The sequence below is a fragment of the Erythranthe guttata genome, chromosome 6, assembly GCF_056151865.1.
Source record: "Erythranthe guttata isolate IM_541 chromosome 6, IM_541, whole genome shotgun sequence".
NCBI classification, from domain to species: domain Eukaryota; kingdom Viridiplantae; phylum Streptophyta; class Magnoliopsida; order Lamiales; family Phrymaceae; genus Erythranthe; species Erythranthe guttata.
The window spans coordinates 16,014,075-16,038,045 of NC_142538.1; the positions used below are offsets into that span (position 1 = coordinate 16,014,075).

Here is a 23,971-nt window from a genome sequence, read left to right on the forward strand (position 1 = left end):
TATTTGTTTTTTTATTATTAAAATTATTTATATTGTGATACAAATATTACATAATATATAATAAAGTGTAATTATTTATTTTTTGATTTTTTATTTGTTACTAAAAAAATATTTATATTACGGTAAATTACGGCCACCCTTGAGGTATGGTCAAATTATAAAAAGAACCATGTTGTTTGGGTAATTACAACCAACCCTCAACTATGAATCGTCTTACACGTCCACCCTTACGGTGTCAAATTTAGTGGAATCTTCTAGATTATGTGGAATATTCTCCAGTTTGTAGTCGTACCCCATTCGAGCTCCACAATTTGAAACAAGATGATCATAAGATGTGTCTATATATTGTCTTGTAAATATCAGATTGTGGTGCATCAGAAACTGTATTTTTGCACAAAACGAGTACAAACAAGAGAACGTTCCATGGAATCTAGAAAATTATGTTGAATTTGACACCACGTGTAAGAAGACTCATAGTTGAGAGAGTGGTTGTAATTAGACATGGCAACGGGCCGGGTTTGATCCGGACCCGGCCCGGACGCGCCCCGCCCCGCCCCGTTGACCATGGACCCGGACCCGAGGACCCGACCCGAGTACCCGTCGAGTCCACCCGAATAATTTTTTTTTTTCAAATTTTGAAAATGCAACGACTATAAACCGGACCCGAACCGGACCCGGTCCGAGAATTCAAAAAATGTTTTTTTTTTAATTTCAACGGCTATAAACTCGGGTCCACCCGGACCCGACCCGAAAATTTCAATTTTTTTTTTTTTTTTTATTTCAACGGCTATAAACTCGGGTCCACCCGGACCCGACCCGGACCCGAACGAGACCCGACCCGACAATTTAATTTTTTTTTCTTTTCCACATTTTTTACCTATAAATGCCCCTCATCCCCCTCTCAATTTTCTCACCAATTCACTCACAATTCTCTCTACTCTCTCAATTCTCAAATCTCAAGTGGTTTCTATTTTCGGTTAAATTTGCAAGCATTCTCTACTCTCTTTCCGATTTTCAATTTTTGTTTTTGTTTTCGTTACTCTAAAAAAAATTGTCTTCAAGTGGTAATCGTGGAACGGGAAAATGAGCATGTATTCAATACATATGGCGACACAAGTCGGTTACCAGACAATGGTGGGAGTTTTGTCAAACCCACCTCATGCATCAAGTTAGATTTAACCGAGATACTCCAACTTGTTGGAACTCAACATATAGACTTTTAAAACAAACTTTTGCATATAAAGACTTAATATGTCATTTTTTTCAAACGGAATTTCCTCATACTGGAATTTATATTTTACCATCTGAATGGGATACATGCTTGAAAATTTGTAATGTTTTAAGCATTTTTTTCCGAAAGTTCTGATTTATTATCTGGTACTTATTATCCTACTGCTCATTTAGTTTTATCAGTTATGCAATACTGCCGGTGTTATTAATGAAGCTATGCAAATTGAAATTTTAGTTCCCTGTCTCAATGAAATTAAGAAAAAATTCTGCAAATATTATATGAATATTCCTAAACTATATTTGGTTGCTACAATTTTAGATCCTAGACTTAGGCTTGATCTATTACCTGATATTCTACAAATATATTACGATAATTTGTCTAACGATATATCATTGATTGATTGCCCTCCACTTCCTAACGTACCTACTCTTGTTAGTACTTCGACTATATTATTAAATGAACTTTATGATGGATATGCTAGTATATCTGGAACATCTAATATTCCAAATAACAATCCTGCTTCGACATCGGATACATCTACTATGTTGGCGGCCCAACGTTTATTGCATGAGCGCTTCAAGCGCCCAAGGTCCTCATCCTCAAGTTCCAATGAACGATTGGAACTTGAGAGTTATTTAACCGTTAGATTTGATTCCACAGAAAGTACAGATTTTGACATACTAGCGTGGTGGAAGTCAAAAAGTTCATCGTTTCCAATTTCGGCACGTATTGCCAAGGATGTTCTTGCTTGCCCCGTCTCCACTGTTGCGGTCGAATCCGCCTTTAGTGTAGCCGGTAGAGTATTAGATCCAACAAGAAGTAATCTCGGTGCCGACAAATTCAAAAATCAAATGCTTTTGGGAGATTGGACGAAAACCGACTACAGACACAAAGATGATCACCTCGACAAAGACGACGACGATGATGATAAATATGTTCCTACAGAAAGTGGGAATACAACTTCACCCGACGGCAACGACGACTAAAAAGGTAAGTGAAGGTAAGAGAACTACGTGAACTTTGATTCCATATCGGATAGGTAAGCAGCTTAGTTTTAAATTTAAAATTTTATAATTTTGAATTTAAAACTAAGCTCAAGTTCTTTAAATTTATCTTCTTTTCTTTCCTTTTTTTTTTTTGATATATGTGAAAATAATAAAATTAAAAAATAAATAAATAAATAAATAAATAATTCAAGAACTGGTTTTGGACCCGGAACCGGACGGACACAAGTGGACCCGACCCGGACCCGGACCCGGACCCGCCTCCACGCGGTCGGTTTCGGGTCCCGAAAAAGTAAGGCTCGGACCCGACCCGGCTCATGGCCATGTCTAGTTGTAATTACTCAAACATGAGGGTTTTTGTAATTTGACCATACATCGGGAGGGCGGCCGTAATTTACCATTTATATTATAATAAAAAATAAATGAAAAGAAGGTTCGCGAAACAGCCCTCATGAACAACAAAAAATATGCTCGAACTCAACTTATCAGAAAACTCGAGTTCAAATTTGAGGTTTTTTCGAGGCCGCTCATCGAACTCACGAGTTGTGTCAACTCTTTTACCATCGCTAGATGCACTCCACTCAGTATAAACACACAAAGTTACTTACTTATCGACCAATAGGCGCGCAAGATGTAAACCAAATACAAGGAAAATCTAAAATTTTATTTGATGTGTGGTTGTTGGATTTAGCCACAAATGCTAAACACACAAATAAATAATTGATTCAAAATTAACCCAAAAAACAATCTATAGATGAACAAAACAAATAAATGAAGCCAACAACAAAAAAAATAAAAACAAAAACAGAAGAAAAAATAAACCAAGCAAGAAAAAAAGATAACATCTTTGAGGAAAAGTAAAATCAAAGAAAAATACTTTTTCTAGACAACCTACAAAACTAACCATGTAGGCAAACCCAAACAAATCCCCATTATGCCCTTGGCTTGATCTTGGCTCTTAGGCTATTCTTCATCACAACAGTGAACTCAAGCTTCTCAGTAAGATCCACTTTCCCACTATCCGGGTAACCCGACCACTCGAATTCTTGAACCATTCGGGCCAAAATTAGATTCACGTGCACCGTAGCCATGTTCAACCCGGGGCAAATCCTCCGCCCGATCCCGAAGGGGATCATTTTCACCTCCCTAACCCCGGTTATATCCGCATCCTCCCGGCCCAAGAAGAACCGGTCCGGGTCGAATTTCTCCGGGTCGGTCCACAATTTCGGGTCATCCGAAATTCCGGGTAGGAAAAACTCCACATTGGCGCCCGTCGGGATATCGTAACCCGCTAATTTAGCGGGTTCGGTTACCGCGTGGGTCAGTGAAAAGTAAGTTGGCGGGTGCCTGCGTAGGAGCTCCTTTACGACGGCGTTTAGGTACGGCATCTTTTCCACATCCTTCTCGTCGACTCTCTTATCACCGACGGCGGTTCGGATCTCGTCGTGGAGGCGGGTCTGGATGTCCGGGTTCTCGATCATCCTCGCCGCCGCCCACTCGATGGCGGTGGCGGTGGTGTCGGTGCCCCCATTGAGGAACTCCGAGCAGAGGGTGACGATCTCCGCGTTCGACGGGGACGACTTTCGCCCTTCGATTTTGAGATCGAAGAGCGTGTCGAGGTAGGAGAACGAGGCGGCGGATTTGTCGGAACCTGGATTTTGCACTGCGCTCCGCCGCCTCTCGATTAAAGGCACCAGGGTTTCAATTTGCTGGTTTCTAACTTGTTGTACCCTTTTCCATTGTTTGGAGAAAAGTGGGCTTAAAATTGGCAAATAATCATCCAACCTCGGATCGAGAACAATGAGTACGGATTTCATCATCTGATCGACTTTTTCGATCATTTGTTCGTCCATTTCGACGCCGAAGCACATTGCTAAAAGGATACAGAACACGGCGAACCTGGCGTTCCGGAGCACCCAGACGAGGCCGCCGTTGGCCGCCGCCTCTGACTTGAGCCGGTCGACGAGCTTGTCCATCGCCACCTCACGCGCGGCGCGGAATTCCCGGAGCCGAGCCGAGCTAAGCATGTTCTGCACCATGTTCCGGCGCAAAGACCGCCACACGGGGCCGTAGAGGGCGGCGTTCACGGTGAACTTGTCGCAGCTGAAGATCGTCCTCGTCGGATTCTCCCTCGGCCGGCTCGCGAAAACCTGGCCCTTCTCGATCAACGCCTCCTTCGCCAAATCGGCGCTGCTGATGATAATCATAGTCCTCGTCCCCATTTTCAGGGTCAAAATCGGGCCGTAGATCGGAATCAGCTCACGAACGTACTGGAAAAAGGGCTTCCCGGAACGCGCCACCTGGAAAAGATTCCCGACCACCGGCGGCCCAGGCGGTCCCGGCGGGAGGTTGAGCTTCTTGGCGCCGGAATTGCGGGTGAAGACGAAGATTAAGCCGGAGACGAGAAATGCGAGTGCGGTGAAGAAAAGGTGGTAGTACGGAGAGAGAGAATCCATTGATGCAGAGAAGGTGTTTGATGTGAGAACTGAGAGAGAGGTGTTTGTGTATAAGAACAGATAAGAGCTTGAATTTACAGGTGGGATCAATTAAAGCTATATTGAAAATTTCTCAACTGAAATAAAAACAGCGGGGGGTGTGTTTAATGCTTAGGTTCAAGAACCTGGCAGTAGAGTCAAGTGAGGTAAAGCCAATTTTTTATATTTTTTATTATTTAATATAAGGTCCTATACTTATCTTTATTTTCTTTCATTCATGAATATCTTATAATATTGATATGAGGGAGTTATATCATCCTATACAGTAGAACCTCGATTAAATAATAGTTTCTCATGGTCCCGACTCGGTGAAAACACGTTAAATTATTAACTCGATAATTTAATAATTCGCTAAATTAATAGAATTTCCCTGATCCCGACTGTATTAATTTATAGAGGCTTAATTGTATGTAAAAAAAATTCATTATAAAAATAACTTAAATAAAGGAAAATCTCATCCAATTTCAAAAGATTATACATTAGAACTTCGATAAATTAATAACCTCGTTTAAATAACATGTTTTATAGGTCCAGACTTGAAGGCAACGTGCTAAAAAATATTTCGTTAAATTAATATTTCACTAAATTAATAGAATTTGACTGATAATTTATAGAGATTTAATTGTATTAGCTATATTTTCTTTTTGGAAAAAACTAATTCATATCTATACATGTGCGAGGTAAATTCCACTCTCTTCTACAATAGTTCACAAAACCACTCGAAAGTGATATAGCAGTACTAGGCAAAATTCATGTAAAGAACGTGTTTGGCAAAGTGAATTGAATGTAGATCGTTAGACGTCAAACTTTACTTGTTCATCTAATTAGGTAATCATCACCTTACTCTACCAAAGCTTATTTGATGCTACACCTGATAAACTACATTGGGTGTTTTTAACCATTGATCTGCACATAATCGAACATATACACATGTGTATGTGTGTGTACTTAGTGGATGATTATTTAACCTCATCAATTGTTAAATCACCCAATGTAAATGACCTGGTGTAACATCTAACCAACCAAATCGTTCTTGCTAGCAAATGTTCTATTATAAAATGGACTAAAATGATGTGATGAGATGCAAAATGAGACATTGGAGAAATATGGGGGTGAAATTGAGATAAAAAGTAAAAACAAATTATCGATATAGTAATTTGACCTATATTTCTGTAAAATAAACTAGTGTACCCATACATGGTGATTACAGATTAATTGCTGTCATATATGGAGAAATAGTTTTTAATGTTTTTTTCCACTGTTTAACGTGGGTAATATAATAATAAATGTTATATATAAATGTACTTGTTAACAAATTTATTAAGGAAAATTGAATAATAATTAAAAAAAAAATTAAATAATAATGAGAAGAAAAGAAGAGAACTTGGTTGGCAGGTGGAAAACGGTGGGGGTGGAACTGTGGGAAGAGAGAGTTAAGATGGTGTTATTAATCACCTTCAACCACCTTCCTCACTCATTTAATTTTGTGGAGCAAAAGTTGGAGCCAACTCAACTATGTGAAATTACACACATATGATACATATATTGTAGGGTAAATTACACCCACACCCCTGGAGTATGTTAAAATAATTTTAAGGTCCTTGTGGTATCGATAGTTACACTCACCCCTGAAATATGGTTAGTAAACATCTTATGAGATATTCCTAAATTATGAAATTTTTCTTCTATTTTGTGAAATTACAGTTATCATCTCGAGGTATATTACAACAGAATCTTTAAATTTTAAGAACATTTGTTCAAATATTTTCATTTAGGGTCCATTTGGATTGAGAGGATTTGAGGAGGGATTTGATTTGGGGAATGGATTTGAAATGACTCCAATTTTGGAGTCATTTGAAATCCATCACTATTGCTCAAAAATCAACTAAAAAGGAGGGGTAGGGATTTGAAATCCATCTCCAAATCCCTCAATCCAAACAAGTCCGAGGGATTTGTTATTATGTATTTGAAATCCCTCCCCCAAATCCCTCCATCCAAATGCACCTTTAGTTTTACCCTTATACCGTTTCAGGTTGTAATTGTAAGTTTTTCATTTAATACGGGGCAGTTTTAATATTTTTTTTAGAATACTTCAAATTTATTTATATTTGTTTCTTTTATAAACGTTAAACAGCTAATTTTTCTTCACTTCATTTATTTATCCTCTATCATATAATATCAACATATTTAAAATTAGTCTAGACAACATTTTTCTTAAGAAAATAAAAAAATAAAACATATTATATTCGTCTAACTTTGTTGCTCATTTTTCTTTTTTTCTTTTTTTATATTTTCTTTTTGTAAAAATAATCATCACATATACGATCTTAGAGAATTGTGCTAAAGTTTCTATTTGGTTGTTAGTTGAAGGGGACAAAGATAATTTTATAGAAGTGATTTTGTAATATAGACATATCTCGGGGTTAATTTGTATATTATTTTTTTTTCTTTTCATGTAGGGGCTATTTAGACATTTAGGGCTCTTTTGGTTGGGCTTATAAGCCATGATGGGATCAGTTGTACTTGGTGGTACAATATTTGGTTTGAGTGTTTTCTCAAACCATGACAAATGGGCCCACCAATTTTATCAGCCATTTGAATTATTAGTTGTCAAGCCAAAATTGGCTTGACAACTTATCCCATCCTTACTCCCACCCACTTGCACCAACTGAAATGTCAAAAATACCCTCACATCATACAATTATTACAACTTTATTACATATAAATACTTGATTTCACCACATTTCCCCTTTTGCAGCCAAGAGGAAGATTTCCAGGTTTTTCCAGGTGAGGATTTCGTTTTCATCACCTACCAAATCGCAAAGAATCGTTAGCTAATTCACCAATTTCGACCTTAACCAATTTAATTTCTCCGCTACCCATTGTTTTTCGCAGATTGCAACCAAGACGAAAAATTGCAGGAGTAAGGGTTTCAACAAAATATTCAAGTACAATTTTTGTATGTAATCCTGAAGCACTATTGCAATTATTATTTATTGATTAGAGTTAGTGACTTAGTTGATCCACCGGCAGTCTCCTGATTTTGAAAAAAAAAATGGGTCATCAATTATGAAATGGTTGTTTTGGTTTTTATGGTTTTGTGTTGTATTGAGTTATCTTGTGATCCTGCTAATTCACAATTTTGCAGTGTGTGGAATTGATGTTTTTAAGGTGTGGACCATCATGTGGGAAATCAGCCATGTTTTTCTAGTAATCACATGGAATTTTATAGCATTGGTAATTCACCTACAAGCAAGACAAGGAATAAAATATTAACCATGTTTATCCAGTAATCACACTGGTAAAGAAGAAGTTCAGAATAAAATATTATATTTTAAGGGTATTATAGTCATTTTGCAAATAAGCCTACATAAAACTGGTAAATCAAGAAAAGAAAACGTGATATTGTTCATCAAGGGATTATTAGTTTCATCCCCATACAACAAACCAAAAAGCATATTAATTGTTGTGAATCAACCTTTTAGTCCCAGTACTACATATCCCATCCATAGCTATCTATCCAACCCACCCAACCAAAAGAGCCCTTAATAGATCATGTTTGGGGTTTTGAAGATCGTTAATTTGAGAGGACAATTATAATTGCGCACAACAAGAATGATATTCTCGTAATATAGGTATAGCTCAAAGGGTTAGCCCTTTATAAGGACGAATGGCAAAAAGGTCCATCACATAAGAGTTAAATGTATTTTGGTAAAAAAAAAAACAGTCTATCAATTAAACTCATTCCCATGTCTTTAGTCTAAAATACCCTCCATAATATAATTCTTATCAATTCCACCCATTATGCTCTAACTTCCTTAATATTACACACTGACCCCGGATTTAAACAAATATATCACATTAACCCCCAAATTTTTTTTTTCGGAAAATAATTTTTTTTCTGAAATGTTTTTCTTTCCGGTTAGATTCCGGCGTTGACCGCCGGTCTCCGGCGTTGACTTTCTTTTTTTTTTTGAAAACTTTTTTCTTTTCCGCGGTCTCCGGCGTTGACTTTTTTCTTTTTCTTGAATTCTTTTTTTTTGAATTTTTTTTTCTTAGAAAAAAAATATTTTAATTCATATTACTGTCTTGGCTACTAAATTACTGTCTCAGACAGTAAAATTACTGTTTCGGGCAGTAATATTATGAATATTATTTTCCGGCGTTGACTTTCTTTTTTTTCTAATTCGGGATTAAAATATCCCGATCGGGATTGAACCAATTCCCTAATACCGATCCCGCATTTGTTCCTAATCCCAATCCCGAATCTCGTAATCCCGAATCCCGATCCCAAATGCCCAGCCCTTCTTATTATTATTATTATTATTATTATTATTATTATTATTATTATTATTATTATTATTATTATTATTATTATTATTATTATTATTATTATTATTATTATTATTATTATTATTATTATTATTATTATTATTATTATTATTATTATTATTATTATTATTATTATTTATCAATTATCATCATCATCATCATCATATATTAATTTTATTTTTAGTATTATTATTATTGTTATTATTATTATTATTGTTTATATTCTTATATTATTATACTTATTATAATTATTATTTTATTATTAGTACTACTTCTACAATGAATATTATTAATAATAATAATAATAATATTATATTATTATTATTATTATTATTATTATTATTATTATTATTATTATTATTATTATCATTATTATTAATTAATTAATTAATTAATTAATTAGTTGTTGTTGTTGTTGTTGTTGTTGTTGTTGTTGTTGTTGTTGTTGTTATTAATGAAATGCTATTTACGGTCACAAATTGCTATTTGCGGTTTATAACAAAAACCCCCAAAACTTTTAAAAATATCCAAAAACCTCCCAAAACTGCAAATAGCAAAAAAAAACCGCAAATTCGAAATCACGCTTGAAGAAGGGTTGGGATTCGATTTTATGATGTAATTTCGACTCTTTTATGTGTAATATGCATTGGGTAGGTCGATTACGGAACCAATTTCATGTTAAAAAGCCCTACAAATCGATTTGTAGGGCTTTTTTTTCGCAAAAAATGTTTGAACGCCCAAGATGGGCGCCCAAGGCGTGTACGAACGCACGTACACGCCTTGGGCGCCCATCTTGGGCGTTCAAATAAAAAAAAAAATTTTGCACTGGACGCCCAATTCGGGCGCCCAAATGCAGCTTGCACGCCCAACTTGGGCGTGCACTGCATGAATGGGCGCTCAAGTTGGGCTTTTACGGGTTTTGGGGGAGTTTTTGGATTTTTTTGGGAAGTTTTGGGGTTTTAGAGAGATAAAGTGTTTTTTTGGGGGGTTTTGTTATAAACCGCAAATAGCAATTCTCTATTATTATTATTATTATTATTATTAGAAGAGATAAAAATTGGGAGGATAGAGGGGTAGATATTAATGAGGAGAGAAAAAATGGGAGGAGAGATAGTGTAAATATTAATGAGAAGAGATAAATAGGAGGAGAGAGATAGCGTAAATATTAATGAGGAGTAATGAATAGACGGAGAAATAAATGAGTCGGTGGAATAAAATATATAGGTTAGTTAGTAGGTTTTAGTAGGTTTGAAAATTGGAAAAAGTATGAATAGTATATTTTCAAAAGAAATTTGATAAGAAAAACTGAGATTTTCTGGATAAAATTATCAAACAAATATGATCTCGGTTAATGAATAGTATAAAACTGAAAATTGTGTTTTGGAAATAAAAACAAACATCCCCAGTAATTTTTACTCTTTCCAATCAGACGTCTTATTAACTCCTTCTATTTAGTCAGTTCAACTTAATTGTAGAAAGCAAACGAAGCGATAACGTGTCGCAATTTTAAACGACAATTATTTTGTAACGAAACGAGAAAATTAAAAAAAAAAAACAAAACAAAAATAATGCAAGCATTGAGTTGAAGAAACACGTGTAGACACATGATAAGAATTGAATGTGGGCAAGTAAAGTTGGTTGCAGTTATCATGTGATAACCACAAGTCAAAGGGGTTCTTTTTAAAATAACAATAAAAATGTGACTCATTTACAACCTATGTTCCCTCCGGACACTGACATAATGTTTGAATTCTATCTTAAATAATAAATATTGGTTTTGTTTGTTGTAACCAGAAAAAAAAAATTTGTAACAGTAGAAAATGTGCAGAGAATTTATCTCTGCAAATACAGAAGAATCTAACCCTACCTCCCAACTGTCTTGTGCTTCTACTTAATAACTCTTGCATGATTGATGCATTCATTCTTTTTTAATTATTGTTATCTTTTTTTTTTCTTTCTTTAAATAATTTATCTAAGTTTTCGGTGAGGACTTAGAGTGTAGAGATCATATTAAAGGCCTATTTTGGTTTGGGTGATGGGATGGGATTACACAATCCATCTAGGAATATAAGCTACTACTACATATTAATTGTGAAGCTACTTAAAAGAAATATTATTAACAAAGTGCATTGACATGAATGTACAAATTATAATTCAAAGAGAAATGCCAATATATATCTCCACTTGGTAAGGTGATTTCAGCTGCAAGCTCTGTCGGAACCTTGACCGGCCGTGGTACCTGTAACACAAGGAGGGTTTTTTTCAAGTGTAGAAGCTTCGACGATCAAATCAGAATGTATACTTATATTTTTTGTATTTCTGTAACGAAATACATTAGAGAGTAAAAGTTTGAGTTAACTCCTTTTTTATAGAAATCTCCTTTCTTTAATTCAAGACTTTCCATTTTAGGGGTTTTTAACCGAACTTTTTCTTTATTTGGGTCCGACGGATTTGATGGGCTTTTCGGGTAAGTAGGCCTTAGCTCGTCTAAGGCACCGAGTTAAAATGGCTTTGTTTCCCAAACCTCACTCGGTCGCGAGGTAAGGTGTAGGCGAAGTCCACTCTACTCGTTTATGGGTTTACATGTTCTCTATAAAACTGGGCCTTCTTCATTAATGGGCCTTCTTGGGCTTTTCTCCTTTTGAAGTTGTTAAATTAATTTTCTATTTATTTTAGGGATTTTTATGCAAAAGTCTCCAACCAAGCATGTTTATTATTCTAGGTTTAGGGGACATATCTCTTTCACCAATAAGCCCATCCCTTTAATATTTATTATAACTAAAGGAAACATTCATGTATATCCCAATATTACCCTCAACAATTTATACCCAATTCTTAATTGTAACCCCAATTAATCAATTTTGTCCATAAAAGTTCAATTTTGACCACAAAAATTCAATTTTGACTTTTTTTTGGAGTATAATTTAATATGCTCCAATTTCATCCTTAACTTAATTTAATCTCAATTTGACCCCAAATTTCACAAATTATTAAATTTTGACCCAAAATTTTTTTTTTTTTCAAAAAAAATTTTTTTTTTCAAAAACTTTTTTTTGCCGCCGGATTACGGCGTTGACCGGCGGTCAACGCCGGTCTCCGGCGTTGACTTTTTAATTTTTTTTTTTATTTTTTTTCCTTCCGGATTTTTTTTCCGGATTCCGGCGTTGACTTTTTTTTTTTTTTTTTTTTTGCTTTTTTCTTTTTTTTTCTTTTCTTTTCTTCCGGATTTTTTCGCCGGTTTCCGGCGGTCTCTTTCTTTAGTGTTTTTTTAAGTTTTTTTTTTTTGTTTGGTTTGTTTTGTTTTTCCACGTCCGCCGCTACACGTTGACCGTAATTGTGCTGTCACTGACAGTAAATTAACGTAATTATACTGTCAATGATAGTTAATTAACGTAATTGTACTGCCGTTGACATTACATTTATGTAATTGTGCTGCCGTTGACAGTAAATTAATGCAATATTATATTTTTTTTATTTATTATTTTTTTTTTTTTTTTTTTTGATTTGTTGACAAGTCAACGTAATTATATTACTGTCGTTGACAGTAAAATAACTGTAAACACAATAATATTACTGTCAACAACATCAATATTATTATTTTTTTGGGGTGTTTGTTTTGTTTGAGTTATTCACGGAGTAACGTATTAATATTACTGTCTATTATTGTAATATTACTGTAAACACAATAATATTACTGTGGTTGACGGTAATATTACTGTTGTTATAGTAATATTCCTGTCAACCACATCAATATTATTATTTTGTTTGGATTTTTTGTTTGTTTGAGTTATTCACGGAGTAACGTAATAATATTACTGTCTACTATTGTAATATTACTGTTGCTATAGTAATATTACTGTCACTCACAGTAATAGTAATTCTTTTGGTTTTTTTTATTTTGTTTACATTTGTTGAACGGACAACATAGTAATATTACTTTATTATACAATGATAATGAATTTTGTTGTGTTAATATTAATGTGCTAGAGATTAATATAGCAATATCACTGTGTTAAACTATAGTTTAGTTAATTTTACTGTGTTTAACAGTAATATAGTTAATATTACTGTCATTCACAGCAATATTGCTGTTTAAACGGAAAAAAAAGTTACAGGAAAAAAAAAAAAAAAAAAAAAAAAATTAAAATTAAAATTAAAAGTCAACGCCGGAATCCGGAAAAAAAAAAAAAAAAAAAAAAAATTAAAAAGTCAACGCCGGAGACCGGCGTTGACCGCCGGTCAACGCCGGAATCCGGAAAAAAAATCCGGAAGAAAAAAAAAATAAAAAAAAAATAAAAAAAAATAAAAAAAAAATAAAAAGTCAACGCCGGAGACCGGCGTTGACCGCCGGTCGACGCCGGAATCCGGCGGAAAAAAAAGTTTTTGAAAAAAAAAAAATTTGTGAAAAAAAAAAAGTTTTGGGTCAAAATTGAATAATTTGTGAAAGTTGGGGTCAAATTGAAGTTAAAGTAAGTTAAGGATGAAATTGGAGCATATTAAAGTAAGAGGGGTTATTTTAGTCCTTTACATAAATCTGGACCATGTGTGGACTTATTGGTAAAGGAGAATATTGTTTGGATCTCTTTATGAATAAGTTCCCACTGATGGGCTTATTTGTAATATGCCCTTTATTTTAAAATTTATTAGTGGCAAAGTTATCAAATAACAACAAAATTGACTAGTTATTCTAGTATATTTGGCTGTAGAAGTAGTAAGTTTTATTGTTTCGAAGGTAATCTAATAGTTTTAGTGCAATTTCTTTTGAATGCCAAATGTCAAATAAAGAATGTCATATTTATCGATCCTTTCGAAATTGTAAAGTGCAAAATTAAAAATACATCTCATCAATATATTTAATTTTTTTTTATAAAAACATATTTTACAAAAAAGAGAAGGGAAAAAACTTCTTCAACTACTTTGTTATCAAGTTATTTAAAAATTGTATTTTTTCTTCCACAGATTTCTACCAAACATTTTCACCAATTACAATTAAAGATCCACCAATAGAATAATTTAGTGAGGAAATTTTAATTTTTTTTATTTCTTTTTTTGTAAGAAAATATAGCCCTTTAAGTAATTCGGTGTGATTTTTTTTTTCTCGCTCAAACTTGAATTATGTTAGATGTAGAAGAAACAGATAAAAATTTAACTTGTTATTTTGCAACCTGAAAATAAAACAAACAAGTAAAAATGAAATTTGCCTCATTAAATTTAAAATACTCAATTCAGGGCAACCGTAAATGATATATGTTTCGAATATATAAGATACTATTAATATTTTCAAGCATGCAAAGTACCAAAATGCTACAAAGAGTGCAAAGTGGGATCAACCCCGATAAAGTTGATTGTCTTGACAAATAAAATAAAAACCAATTAATCGCCGCATCTAACCAAAATCGAAAACCGATGGCTTTAAAACCACCTCCAAACCTTATATAGGCGGTCAGATTCCAATTCTTGATATTATGCAACCGCAACCGTCGGTCTGAAACCGGACCCGGCGGTTGGCCATGTCTACTTCGATAGTTAGTTTCGTATTTATATTTCTTTAGGGTAAATTACAACCACTTTAGAGGTATTGTCAATTTATGAAAAAGCCCCTCTTGTTTGGATAATTACATTTACGCTTCTCAACTATGATTTTTTCTTACACATCCACCCTTATAGTGTCAAATTCAACATAATTATCTAGATTTCGTGGAATTTGCTCTAGTCTATACTCGTTTTGTGTAAAAATACAGTTTCTGATGCACCGCAATCTGATATATACAAGCCAAAAAATACGTATTATGATCATTTTACTTCAAAATGTAGAGTTCGAATGGAATAAAACGGGTACAAAATGATATTATGCCATATAATCTCGAAGATACCACTAAATTTGAAACCGCAAAGGTGGACGTGTAAGAAGATTTATAGTTGAGGGTTTGCTGTAATCACCCAAATAGAAGTGGGGTTTCGTAATTTGACTATTCCTCCGGGGTGGTTGTAATTTACCCTATTTCTTTATTAATTTTAATTGTCTCTCTCCTTGAGAGGTCATAAAACTAAGGGTTAAATACAAAAACACCCCTGTACTATGGACTTTGTATCATTTACCCCCTGTACTACACATAAATACAAAAACCCCTCTACTATTATATTTTTTCCAATATATGACGAAAATACCCCTGCTAAACCTATAAATATAAGGGTTTGTTTGAGCCATTTTCCACTATATTTTTTAACATTTTCGGTCAATTTTACTTTGGAAATTTTATTTTTATTTTTTCCTTCAAAACATTTAATTACTTAGATTTTTTTAAAAAAATTCTGAATAAAACCTTTTATTTTTGTCATTTTTGAATTTATTCATTTTTTTCTTAAATGTCTTCCGGTAGTTCAAAATCTCAACAATAATAGGATTGTAAAGATATTTGTAACCTTAGAATGTTTGAACTACCGGAAGACATTTAAGAAAAAAACATGAAGAAACTCAAAATGACAAAAATAAAAAAATTTATTTAGAAAATAAAAAAAATGTAAGCTATTAGATGTTTTGGAGAAAAAAATATAAATACCAAAATTTTCAATGTAAAATTTACTGAAAATGGTAAAATATATAGTGGAAAATGGCTCAATATATATATATATATATATATATATATATATATATATATATATATATATATATATATATATATATATATATATATATATATATATATATGCTTGAGTAGGGGTATTTTCGTCATACTTTGGAAAAAATGCAATGTGAGGGGGTTTTTGTATTTATGTGTAGTATAGGGGGGTAAATGATACAAAGTCCATAGTACAGGGGTGTTTTTGTATTTAACCCTAAAACTAATTGGACCTTATGCAAAACTAGTTCTACATCACTCGTCTCACTAAACCATTTTACAACACACAAATATATATACATACACACACAAAAACACAAATATATATACACACACACAAAAATACTAATATATATTTAGCTTTGAATTCTGATCGGGAGACGCTGAAATTAGAATCCCAAATGTTAGGGTTGAGATCCCCTCCGCCACAATTACCCCCAATTTTCCTTTCAAAATCGAAACCCTTTCCCCTCCAAATCCCTAATAATTTCCCCTCATTTTCTACAACCCTTCAAAAATCCCAACAATTCCGAATTTATGCACAAAATGGCGGCGACGGCGACAAGCGGCGGCCGACGGAGAACGGCGACGAGGTGAAGGCGGAGAGCGGAAAACCGAAATTGAAGATCAATTGGGTGGATCTAGTTTTGGATCCGGACCCGGATAACATCGTGGCAGTCGGGTTGACGGGTCTGCTGACGTGGGCAAGCGTGCAGGTACTGTGGCAGCTGTTTGTGATATCTGGGGCTATTTTGCTTGCTGCTCTTAAATACACCATTGTTGCTACTCTCCTCATCTTTATTCTCATTACCCTTCTTTAATTAAATGGGAATTTTTTTTTTTTTTTTTTTTTTTTTTGAGTTTTCTAGCCTTGTAATTTTTTTTTATTTTTTTTTTATTTAGAGGAATTGTACTTGTAATTAATTATATTTGCCAATTTTGAGGATGTTGTGTTGTGCCAAAGCTTTAATCATTTGTGTAGATGAATTCTTGCTAAGGAGTTATGCACATTATACTGCACACTCGAGTGACAAGAAAACGAAGGTAATATCGGAACTGTAAAAGAAGGTCGACTACCAAAAATACCGATTCGTTTTAATTCGTATAAAGCGAATGCCAATTGAAGAAATCTTGAAACTCGAACGAAACTTATATCCTCCAAATCGCAAATCGGAACCAGCATGTTGCAATATTTACGAATCATGTAAGAAGTATATATATTTATTCAGTTAGTGGTGCCAACAAACCGAGTTGTAGTGATTGGAATTCAGTATCGAACATATATCGTAATCACCGAGAAGAAATATACAATAAAGTGAACACAAATCCGACAGCACGACGAGATAAAGAAACGTGAACTACGCAAAATAATCAGTATAGTAATGTTTGAAAACCTAAGACAACGGCAATATTAGGAGTTAAGTTTTTGCCCCACGTATATGTTTATCGGGTTGATAAATCGGCATGTACAAAGAATCTAATATGAATACATTTTTTTTCACAAGGCGATAGTATTCCTCGAGATTTTCCTTATGGAATCTATATAAGATCTCGAGACAACCGATTTCAACTTACTCAAAAACGGGCCCTCGTTAGCTTCCAGAGCATTCTCGATTTTGGACTTCGTCGCAATAAGAACAAAATTATCCCCATTTCCAGTATCGATCTCGTACAACTCCTGAAACACCCCATGAAACTCACAAATCAGCCTCTCGTAATCCGACTTGCTCGAAGGGATCGTGTTAATTACAAGAACGCCCTCATCACGCATAACATCTCTGATTGCTTCAAGAACCGATTTTCTTACAAACCCCATCGGCGGTGCACAAACACTCACTGTGGGATCACTCGAATCCAAATCAACCATAACAGCATGGAATTTATCACCCTCGACTATATTTTCTGCGAGGGTTTCGACGTATTTAATCGCATCATCGGTAAACAAATGGATGAATTCGTTACTCTCCAATCCGAAATATTTCTTCCCAATTTCTATTACAACCTCGTCGTTATCAACTCCGAAAACCTCGAAACCCAATTGGGCATTCAAGAATCCGACCAATGCCCCTCCTCCAACCCCCAAGCACAAAGCTTTCGGCCGGAATCTGATATTCTTCATTTGCCCCTCCAAGAACCGACTAATTACGGAAATGCCGGCTACCATAGGGCTCAAATACGATTGAACCAAAACCCCGGTATCCAATTCGAAATCCAAATCCTCAAAATTCGGTAAATTCTTGAATCTTGATTTACTTTTCGGGACGATACGAATCTGGGATTGGACGAAATTCGGCATTCGCTTAAACCTCAGCCTCCTCCTGAACTCTTTGACCCCATCGATTTCCAATTCGACGTTTTCTACCAACATTTCACCGACACATGGGCCCACACAAATCTCCAGGATCGAGCTTTTAACTATATCGTCCTCGTAAATCAAGAAGGGTATTTCGGGAATTTCGCCGTTGTTAAGAAACGCTGATTTGGGGGATAGGGCTAATAACAGAGGTGCGAGATTTTGCTGCGGCGGCGATGAAGAGGAGGGGTGGTGGAGATCGGAGTTGTAGGAAGATGGGTGGGATTGAGATGGGGTTTTGCCGATCAAGATCAGGCGGGAGAGCGGTTGGTTGGTGGTGGAGGAGGAGAGGAGGAGCTGGAGGTGGCCGGAGAAAGTGGAGAAGATCCAGTCGGTTTCGCGGCCGGGTGGGACCCATACGGCGGCGACGTCGGCGGAGGTGACGGCGGAGGGAGAATCGAGGACGGAGACGCGGAGGTGGCGGCGGCGGCGGTGGTGGTGGGGGTCGGGGAATGAGAAGGTGAGATAGCGGGAAGGGACTATGGTTTCGAAAGTGGATGGATTCAGAGACATCATTTTTTTTTTCTTTCTTCTTTTTCTAAGTTGCATTTCAAGTACACACGTTTAACCTTAATTCATTTATATATGTGCTTCATGATTTTGTACCTTTGACCAAAACAAAATATATGTGTACGATTGAAACGGAATTTTCGATTTCTGTCGATTTGGATTTCGATCTGATCTTTCCAATTTTGGAACAAATTTTGTTGTGATTTATAAAAATAAAATTCCGGTTTGCTTTTTGTTCCTTTTGATATCGAAATTGGGTGAAATGTATAAGATTCTGATTTTAATTTTCGAAAATAATTTTGAAATTTTAGATTTTTTTTTTCTTGAAAAATTACACATGTAATACTAGTATTGCTGTGGATTTTATATTTTATGTGACTACAAAATTAAAAAATATTCGATATTCGCAGATTTAGATCTGAAAATTTTCGGTTTAATAGAAGTTTTTCTTCTTTTACACTTTTCAAAATTCCTAATTTTCAAATTTCGAACTATTTAGAATTAAATTTGAAGAGATTAATACTTAGAGTTTAATTAATAAGGTTTAAAAAAAATTGTATTTAATACACTATTGGGGAGTCTAATGTGGTAGATAATATCGAAGAAAATATTTTTTTAAAGATACGAATTTATGAAACTGAGGATATAATTTTAATGGAGTTATTTGCACAGACCTCCTTGTATAATGTCTAATGCTAAAAAAACCCTTATGTTAAAATAATTAGCACATACCCCTATGTCGTGTTTTGTTTAGTACACCGCCCGTTACATAGCTTTGACTTGTTGACTAAATTGAGGATACTGTGTTGGTAGCGGATATTTCGGATATTGCAAGAGAGATCCACTTTGGGTAGACATGGCCACGGGGCGGGTCGGGTCCGGGTCCGGGTCGGACCCGCCGGGTCCTGGTCCGACTTTTAGGGGACCCGAAACCGACCCGCGGGGAGGCGGGGGCGGGTCCATCCGGGTCCACCCGGTTTTTCAATTTTTTTTTTTCTTTTTAAACAAGAAAGAAAAAAAAACTTATATTAAAACTTGAAAAAAATGACATTAACTTTAAATTCAAAATGAAAAAAATAGTTGAATTTAAACACTAAACAATTTAAAAAAAAAAATGAAACGATTAAGACTTTGAACATAAACTAAATAAAATGAAAGTTGTGAATATTGAATTATGGGTATTTATAAGTGAAAGTAATAATTTTATGGGTATTCATTATTACTAAATAATTTTAATTAAATTATTAACAAATATAATATAATAATAAAAAAAATTTATCTATAAGTCATATATAGTTTTATTTTTAAAGTAAAAAATTAATTATAATGAGATATAATCAATTTTTATTAAAATAAACATCATCTATATTTTTAAATAATTATCTTATGATAAAATAATCAATAATTTTAATAAGTTCTTGTCAACAATTGAAGTTAATCAATTTAAATTAATTGAAATGAGTTATAACCTATTTTTTTAAATAAAATATTATTTTATTTTTCATTCGAATTTTTCATACTATCGATTCAAATAACATAAGTGAGTTTGTATTAAGTCAACGCGTTTGTTTATATATTGAATTGATTCAATACTTTATATTTTTCAATAGTAGAGATTATATTGATATAGTAATTAATAAAGATGTTTTGAAGTATTGAACCGTGATTCTATATATATTTTTAAAAGGTTCCTATATTGCATTTGTTAATAATTTAATTAAAATTATTTAATAATTAATATGAAAATTAATAATTTATTTAACATATTTGTCATTTTACACTTATAGTTTTATATTATATATGTTTATTGTCTAGAAATATTCAAATATGTTTGTTGCCCCAGTGGATAGAGTTGGCAATCTTTGCCCATTCACCCAAGATCCGGGTAGACCCGACGGGTCTTCGGGCCGGGTCCTCGGGCCCCCCCGCCGGGTAGACCCGACGGGTCTCGGGTCCAAGATATCTGGACCCTAAATCGACCTGTGCTTGGGCGGGTCCGGGTCCGGGTCCGTGGTCAACGGGGCCGGGGCTGGGCGGGGCGGTCAACGGGCCGGGTCCGAGCCGGTCCGGGTCAAACCCGGCCCGTGGCCATGTCTAACTTTGGGGTTAAATTTGCAATTTGGGTGGAGCGGCTAGGAAGATGGAGTAAGTATAGGGGTGATTCTGCAATTTTCAAAACTATTTCAGTCAGGGATGTGGATTTCCAAAAATTACAAATTGACCCCCACTTGGGGGGCATTTCTGGTTTAAGGACCAAAATTAAAATATATATATAAATATATATATATATATATATATATATATATATATATATATATATATATATATATATATATATATATATATATATATATATATATATATATATATATATATACAAAAATCGTAAAATTTGATCGATTTGTTGATATTTAAGATTTATTTTAATATTTGAATCGACGTAGATATGAATGAATCGAATCGTAAGATTTGAATCGCAAATCATTAGATATTTTATGCTCGATATTGAAAGAGAGATCTACTTTGGAATCAAATTTCAAAGTAAGTATAGGGGTGAGTTTGCAATTTTCAGTTAGGGAGGTGGATTTTCAGAAATTAAAAATTGACCTCCACTTGGGGGCATTTCCCTTGTAATGACCAAAATAAAAAATGGTATATAATGTAGGGACCAAAACTATAATTATCACAAGTTTATTATAAATAATATAACAAATTAAAGTTTTCTTAAATCGTAAAATTTGGTCGATTTATTGGTATTTAAGACTTATTTTAACTTTTGAATCGACTTAGGTGTGAACGAATTGAATCGTACGTTTTGAACGTAAATTATAAGATTTAAATTCGGTATTGCGAATTTTCGTAAATGAGTCACACACGATTATAGCTTGAGAGGATCGAGGCATACTGCGTTGGTGAAGTCAGGTGACAACTACATCGATCTCTACACTGACTTCACAAAAACTTATGAAACTTGTATCTAACTATTTGTTAGTTTCTATTTATGCAAAAAATAAAATCGATCAAATTTTACACAGTTCGAAAAAAAAATCGGAGGGGTGCATTTATATGAATTTGAATAGAATGCTGCCTAGCTATATACATATATGTTGAATAGAATTTTTGCAGAGCAAAATTCTAAATCATAAAATTAGGTAATCTTAATACACACTTAATAAGATCCAAACACAACATTCTCATTCTAATTCCACGTGTAAATGTCGAAATCCCAGATTCTAAAACAGGGCATATTGGTAAATAAGTTGACAGAATAAACAAAGATACCTCATAATCAATAAATAATAAATATATATATATATATATATATATATACCCCTTATTTAGAAAATATTTTGAACTAAACCCAATTGACTTTAAAGACTTTTCCCATAACCCACATTCCAATCTAAATTAGTGAGACCCCCCTTACCAGCCATGATAAGACTAAAGTGCCCCTATGTGTTAGGGTTTTAATATAATACAATTTTATTTCTCCCTCAATTTCATTCTCTCGGTTCTCGCCTCTCTCTCTCTTTCATTCTCTCTGTTTACAGCTTTTCTTTTTTTTTTTTCTTTTTCCTTCTTCTTCACATCTGTAGACCGCCGCCGCCGGAGTCACCCTTCAAACGCCGCCGCCGAAACCCGTTGCAGGAGGCCCTTTCTCCGCCGATGTTGGAGATCGTCTCCCCCCTCATCGAACACCACCACATCGACGCCTGGTACAATTGGCGGCGGCGCCTCCCCCACCTTGTCGCTGCCTCCGTCGGATTTCTATATGGATATTTCGCTTCTCTCAACGCGGAATACCAATATATACTATATTAATTGGTAAAAAAAAAAATTCTCGAATTAATTGTCGAACTAGCAATAGAATATGTTATGGATCTGGATTTCCAGTTCTATTATTTGTTTGTTATGAACGAATACATTGATTTTCAATTATTCTTGATTTTATTAATTTTTGTGTTAGTCTGCATATTCTGAATGTTTAGATCTGGAAAATCTATTGAATTACGAGATTAGTCGGTTGTTGTGCAATGTATTTTACAGAGTAGTCACGTTTGACAGAGTAGTCATGTTTAACAACTTAGTTATATTTGTTTTTTTTTGTAGTGCTGCATATGTTCAACAGTGTAGTCATATTTAACAGAGAAGATCAAACGGAAGATTAAGTGCAGTCGGTGCAACCGAGTTGGATGCCGCAACAAAAAAACATGTTCGATGGCCATTGTTGAAGGATCACATTAGTTATTTTTGTTTTTTCGTAGTCATATTTTTTTTTCTTTTTGCAATGTATTTTGCTGTTAATATTGCGAGTTTTTTCAACTGCTGATTACTTGTAGTCACATTACGCAGTTGCTAGTCACATAATAGTCATATTCCCACTATCATGTTCAGTATGTTATACAAACTGTAGTCACATAATAGTCATATTCATGTTTCTACTGTCTGTGAATTATAATGTTTTACAAAGCACAGTCACATTCACATAGTAGTCATATTCTTACTGTTATATTAATAATTATGCTTCTACAACATAGTAGTCACATAATAGCCATATTCAACTATAGTCATATTCGGAGTTGTATATCTGTCGAGAAAAAAAAATCAAATTTTTGTTTAAAAAATTTAAAAAAATATATTTTTTTATTAAAAAAATATTAAAAAATAAAAAATAATAAAAAAGTGGCTATAAAATCCGAAAATAATACAAAATACAAAATAATAAAATCCTATTTTTTGATTTGGTAGCAAATTTTTAGAAATTTGGAAGTAGATTTTTAGGAATTAGATTATTGTTATGGAAAGAGTGAAAAAAGGAATAATTGAGACTAATTATGTTAATTGACATAAGGGTAGAATTGGAAATACAAATTCTAGGGGTTATCACAAAGAAAGATTTAAGGGTTGGACATATCACCATTTATCATCTATATGAGGGGTTTATTGCTAATGACCCCATATATATATATATATATATATATATATATATATATATATATATAATAAAAAATATGACATAAAATTGTGAAAAATGCCAAAGGGGGAAGTAAGAACGATACAAACAAAGGGGAAATAGGATAACAAAATAAGGGGTAAGAAAAGAATCAATAGCAACTTTTCTGAAATTTGGCATCAAAGTGTACAATGCATGCGCCATTTTTTTATGTATGATGAAAAAAAAAAAAGAAAAAAAAGGATGAATAAATTGAAACAAATCTTGATTTTGCAATAAACATCTCAAAAATAAGGTTTTGTATTTAGTATAAAAGGATAAATAATGTACCCCGGAGAAAACGGGTTGATTTTCTAAGGTTTTGTAAAAATAACATCGTTTCAATATATATATATATGTATATATATATATATACTAGGTTGTCTTCAATAAGGAAAATTCTATACTTTTATAATTCCTAAATACTCCACAT

General features: G+C 34.0%; 3 protein-coding genes across 3 annotated transcripts; 1 reads left to right on the forward strand and 2 right to left on the reverse strand.

Moving 5' to 3' along the window:
• Nucleotides 1-2,869: 2,869 nt before the first annotated feature.
• Nucleotides 2,870-4,922, reverse strand: LOC105957318 (cytochrome P450 77A2). Its single transcript, XM_012981248.2, has one exon. The coding sequence runs from the start codon at nt 4,689-4,691 to the stop codon at nt 3,168-3,170; it is 1,524 nt and encodes a 507-aa protein (XP_012836702.2). The 5' UTR covers nt 4,692-4,922; the 3' UTR covers nt 2,870-3,167.
• An 11,045-nt stretch (nt 4,923-15,967) lies between these two features.
• Nucleotides 15,968-16,628, forward strand: LOC148770289 (uncharacterized). Its single transcript, XM_088819951.1, has one exon. The coding sequence runs from the start codon at nt 16,084-16,086 to the stop codon at nt 16,501-16,503; it is 420 nt and encodes a 139-aa protein (XP_088676077.1). The 5' UTR covers nt 15,968-16,083; the 3' UTR covers nt 16,504-16,628.
• A 391-nt stretch (nt 16,629-17,019) lies between these two features.
• Nucleotides 17,020-18,610, reverse strand: LOC105957302 (S-adenosyl-L-methionine-dependent methyltransferases superfamily protein). The gene has a single exon (XM_012981235.2). The coding sequence runs from the start codon at nt 18,582-18,584 to the stop codon at nt 17,181-17,183; it is 1,404 nt and encodes a 467-aa protein (XP_012836689.2). The 5' UTR covers nt 18,585-18,610; the 3' UTR covers nt 17,020-17,180.
• Nucleotides 18,611-23,971: the final 5,361 nt, after the last annotated feature.

What these genes read in the sequence shown, in the direction of transcription:
- LOC105957318 (XM_012981248.2), bottom strand. Translation starts at nt 4,691, where the DNA reads ATGGATTCTCTCTCTCCGTACTACCACCTTTTCTTCACCGCACTCGCA.
- LOC148770289 (XM_088819951.1), top strand. Translation starts at nt 16,084, where the DNA reads ATGTTAGGGTTGAGATCCCCTCCGCCACAATTACCCCCAATTTTCCTT.
- LOC105957302 (XM_012981235.2), bottom strand. Translation starts at nt 18,584, where the DNA reads ATGCAACTTAGAAAAAGAAGAAAGAAAAAAAAAATGATGTCTCTGAAT.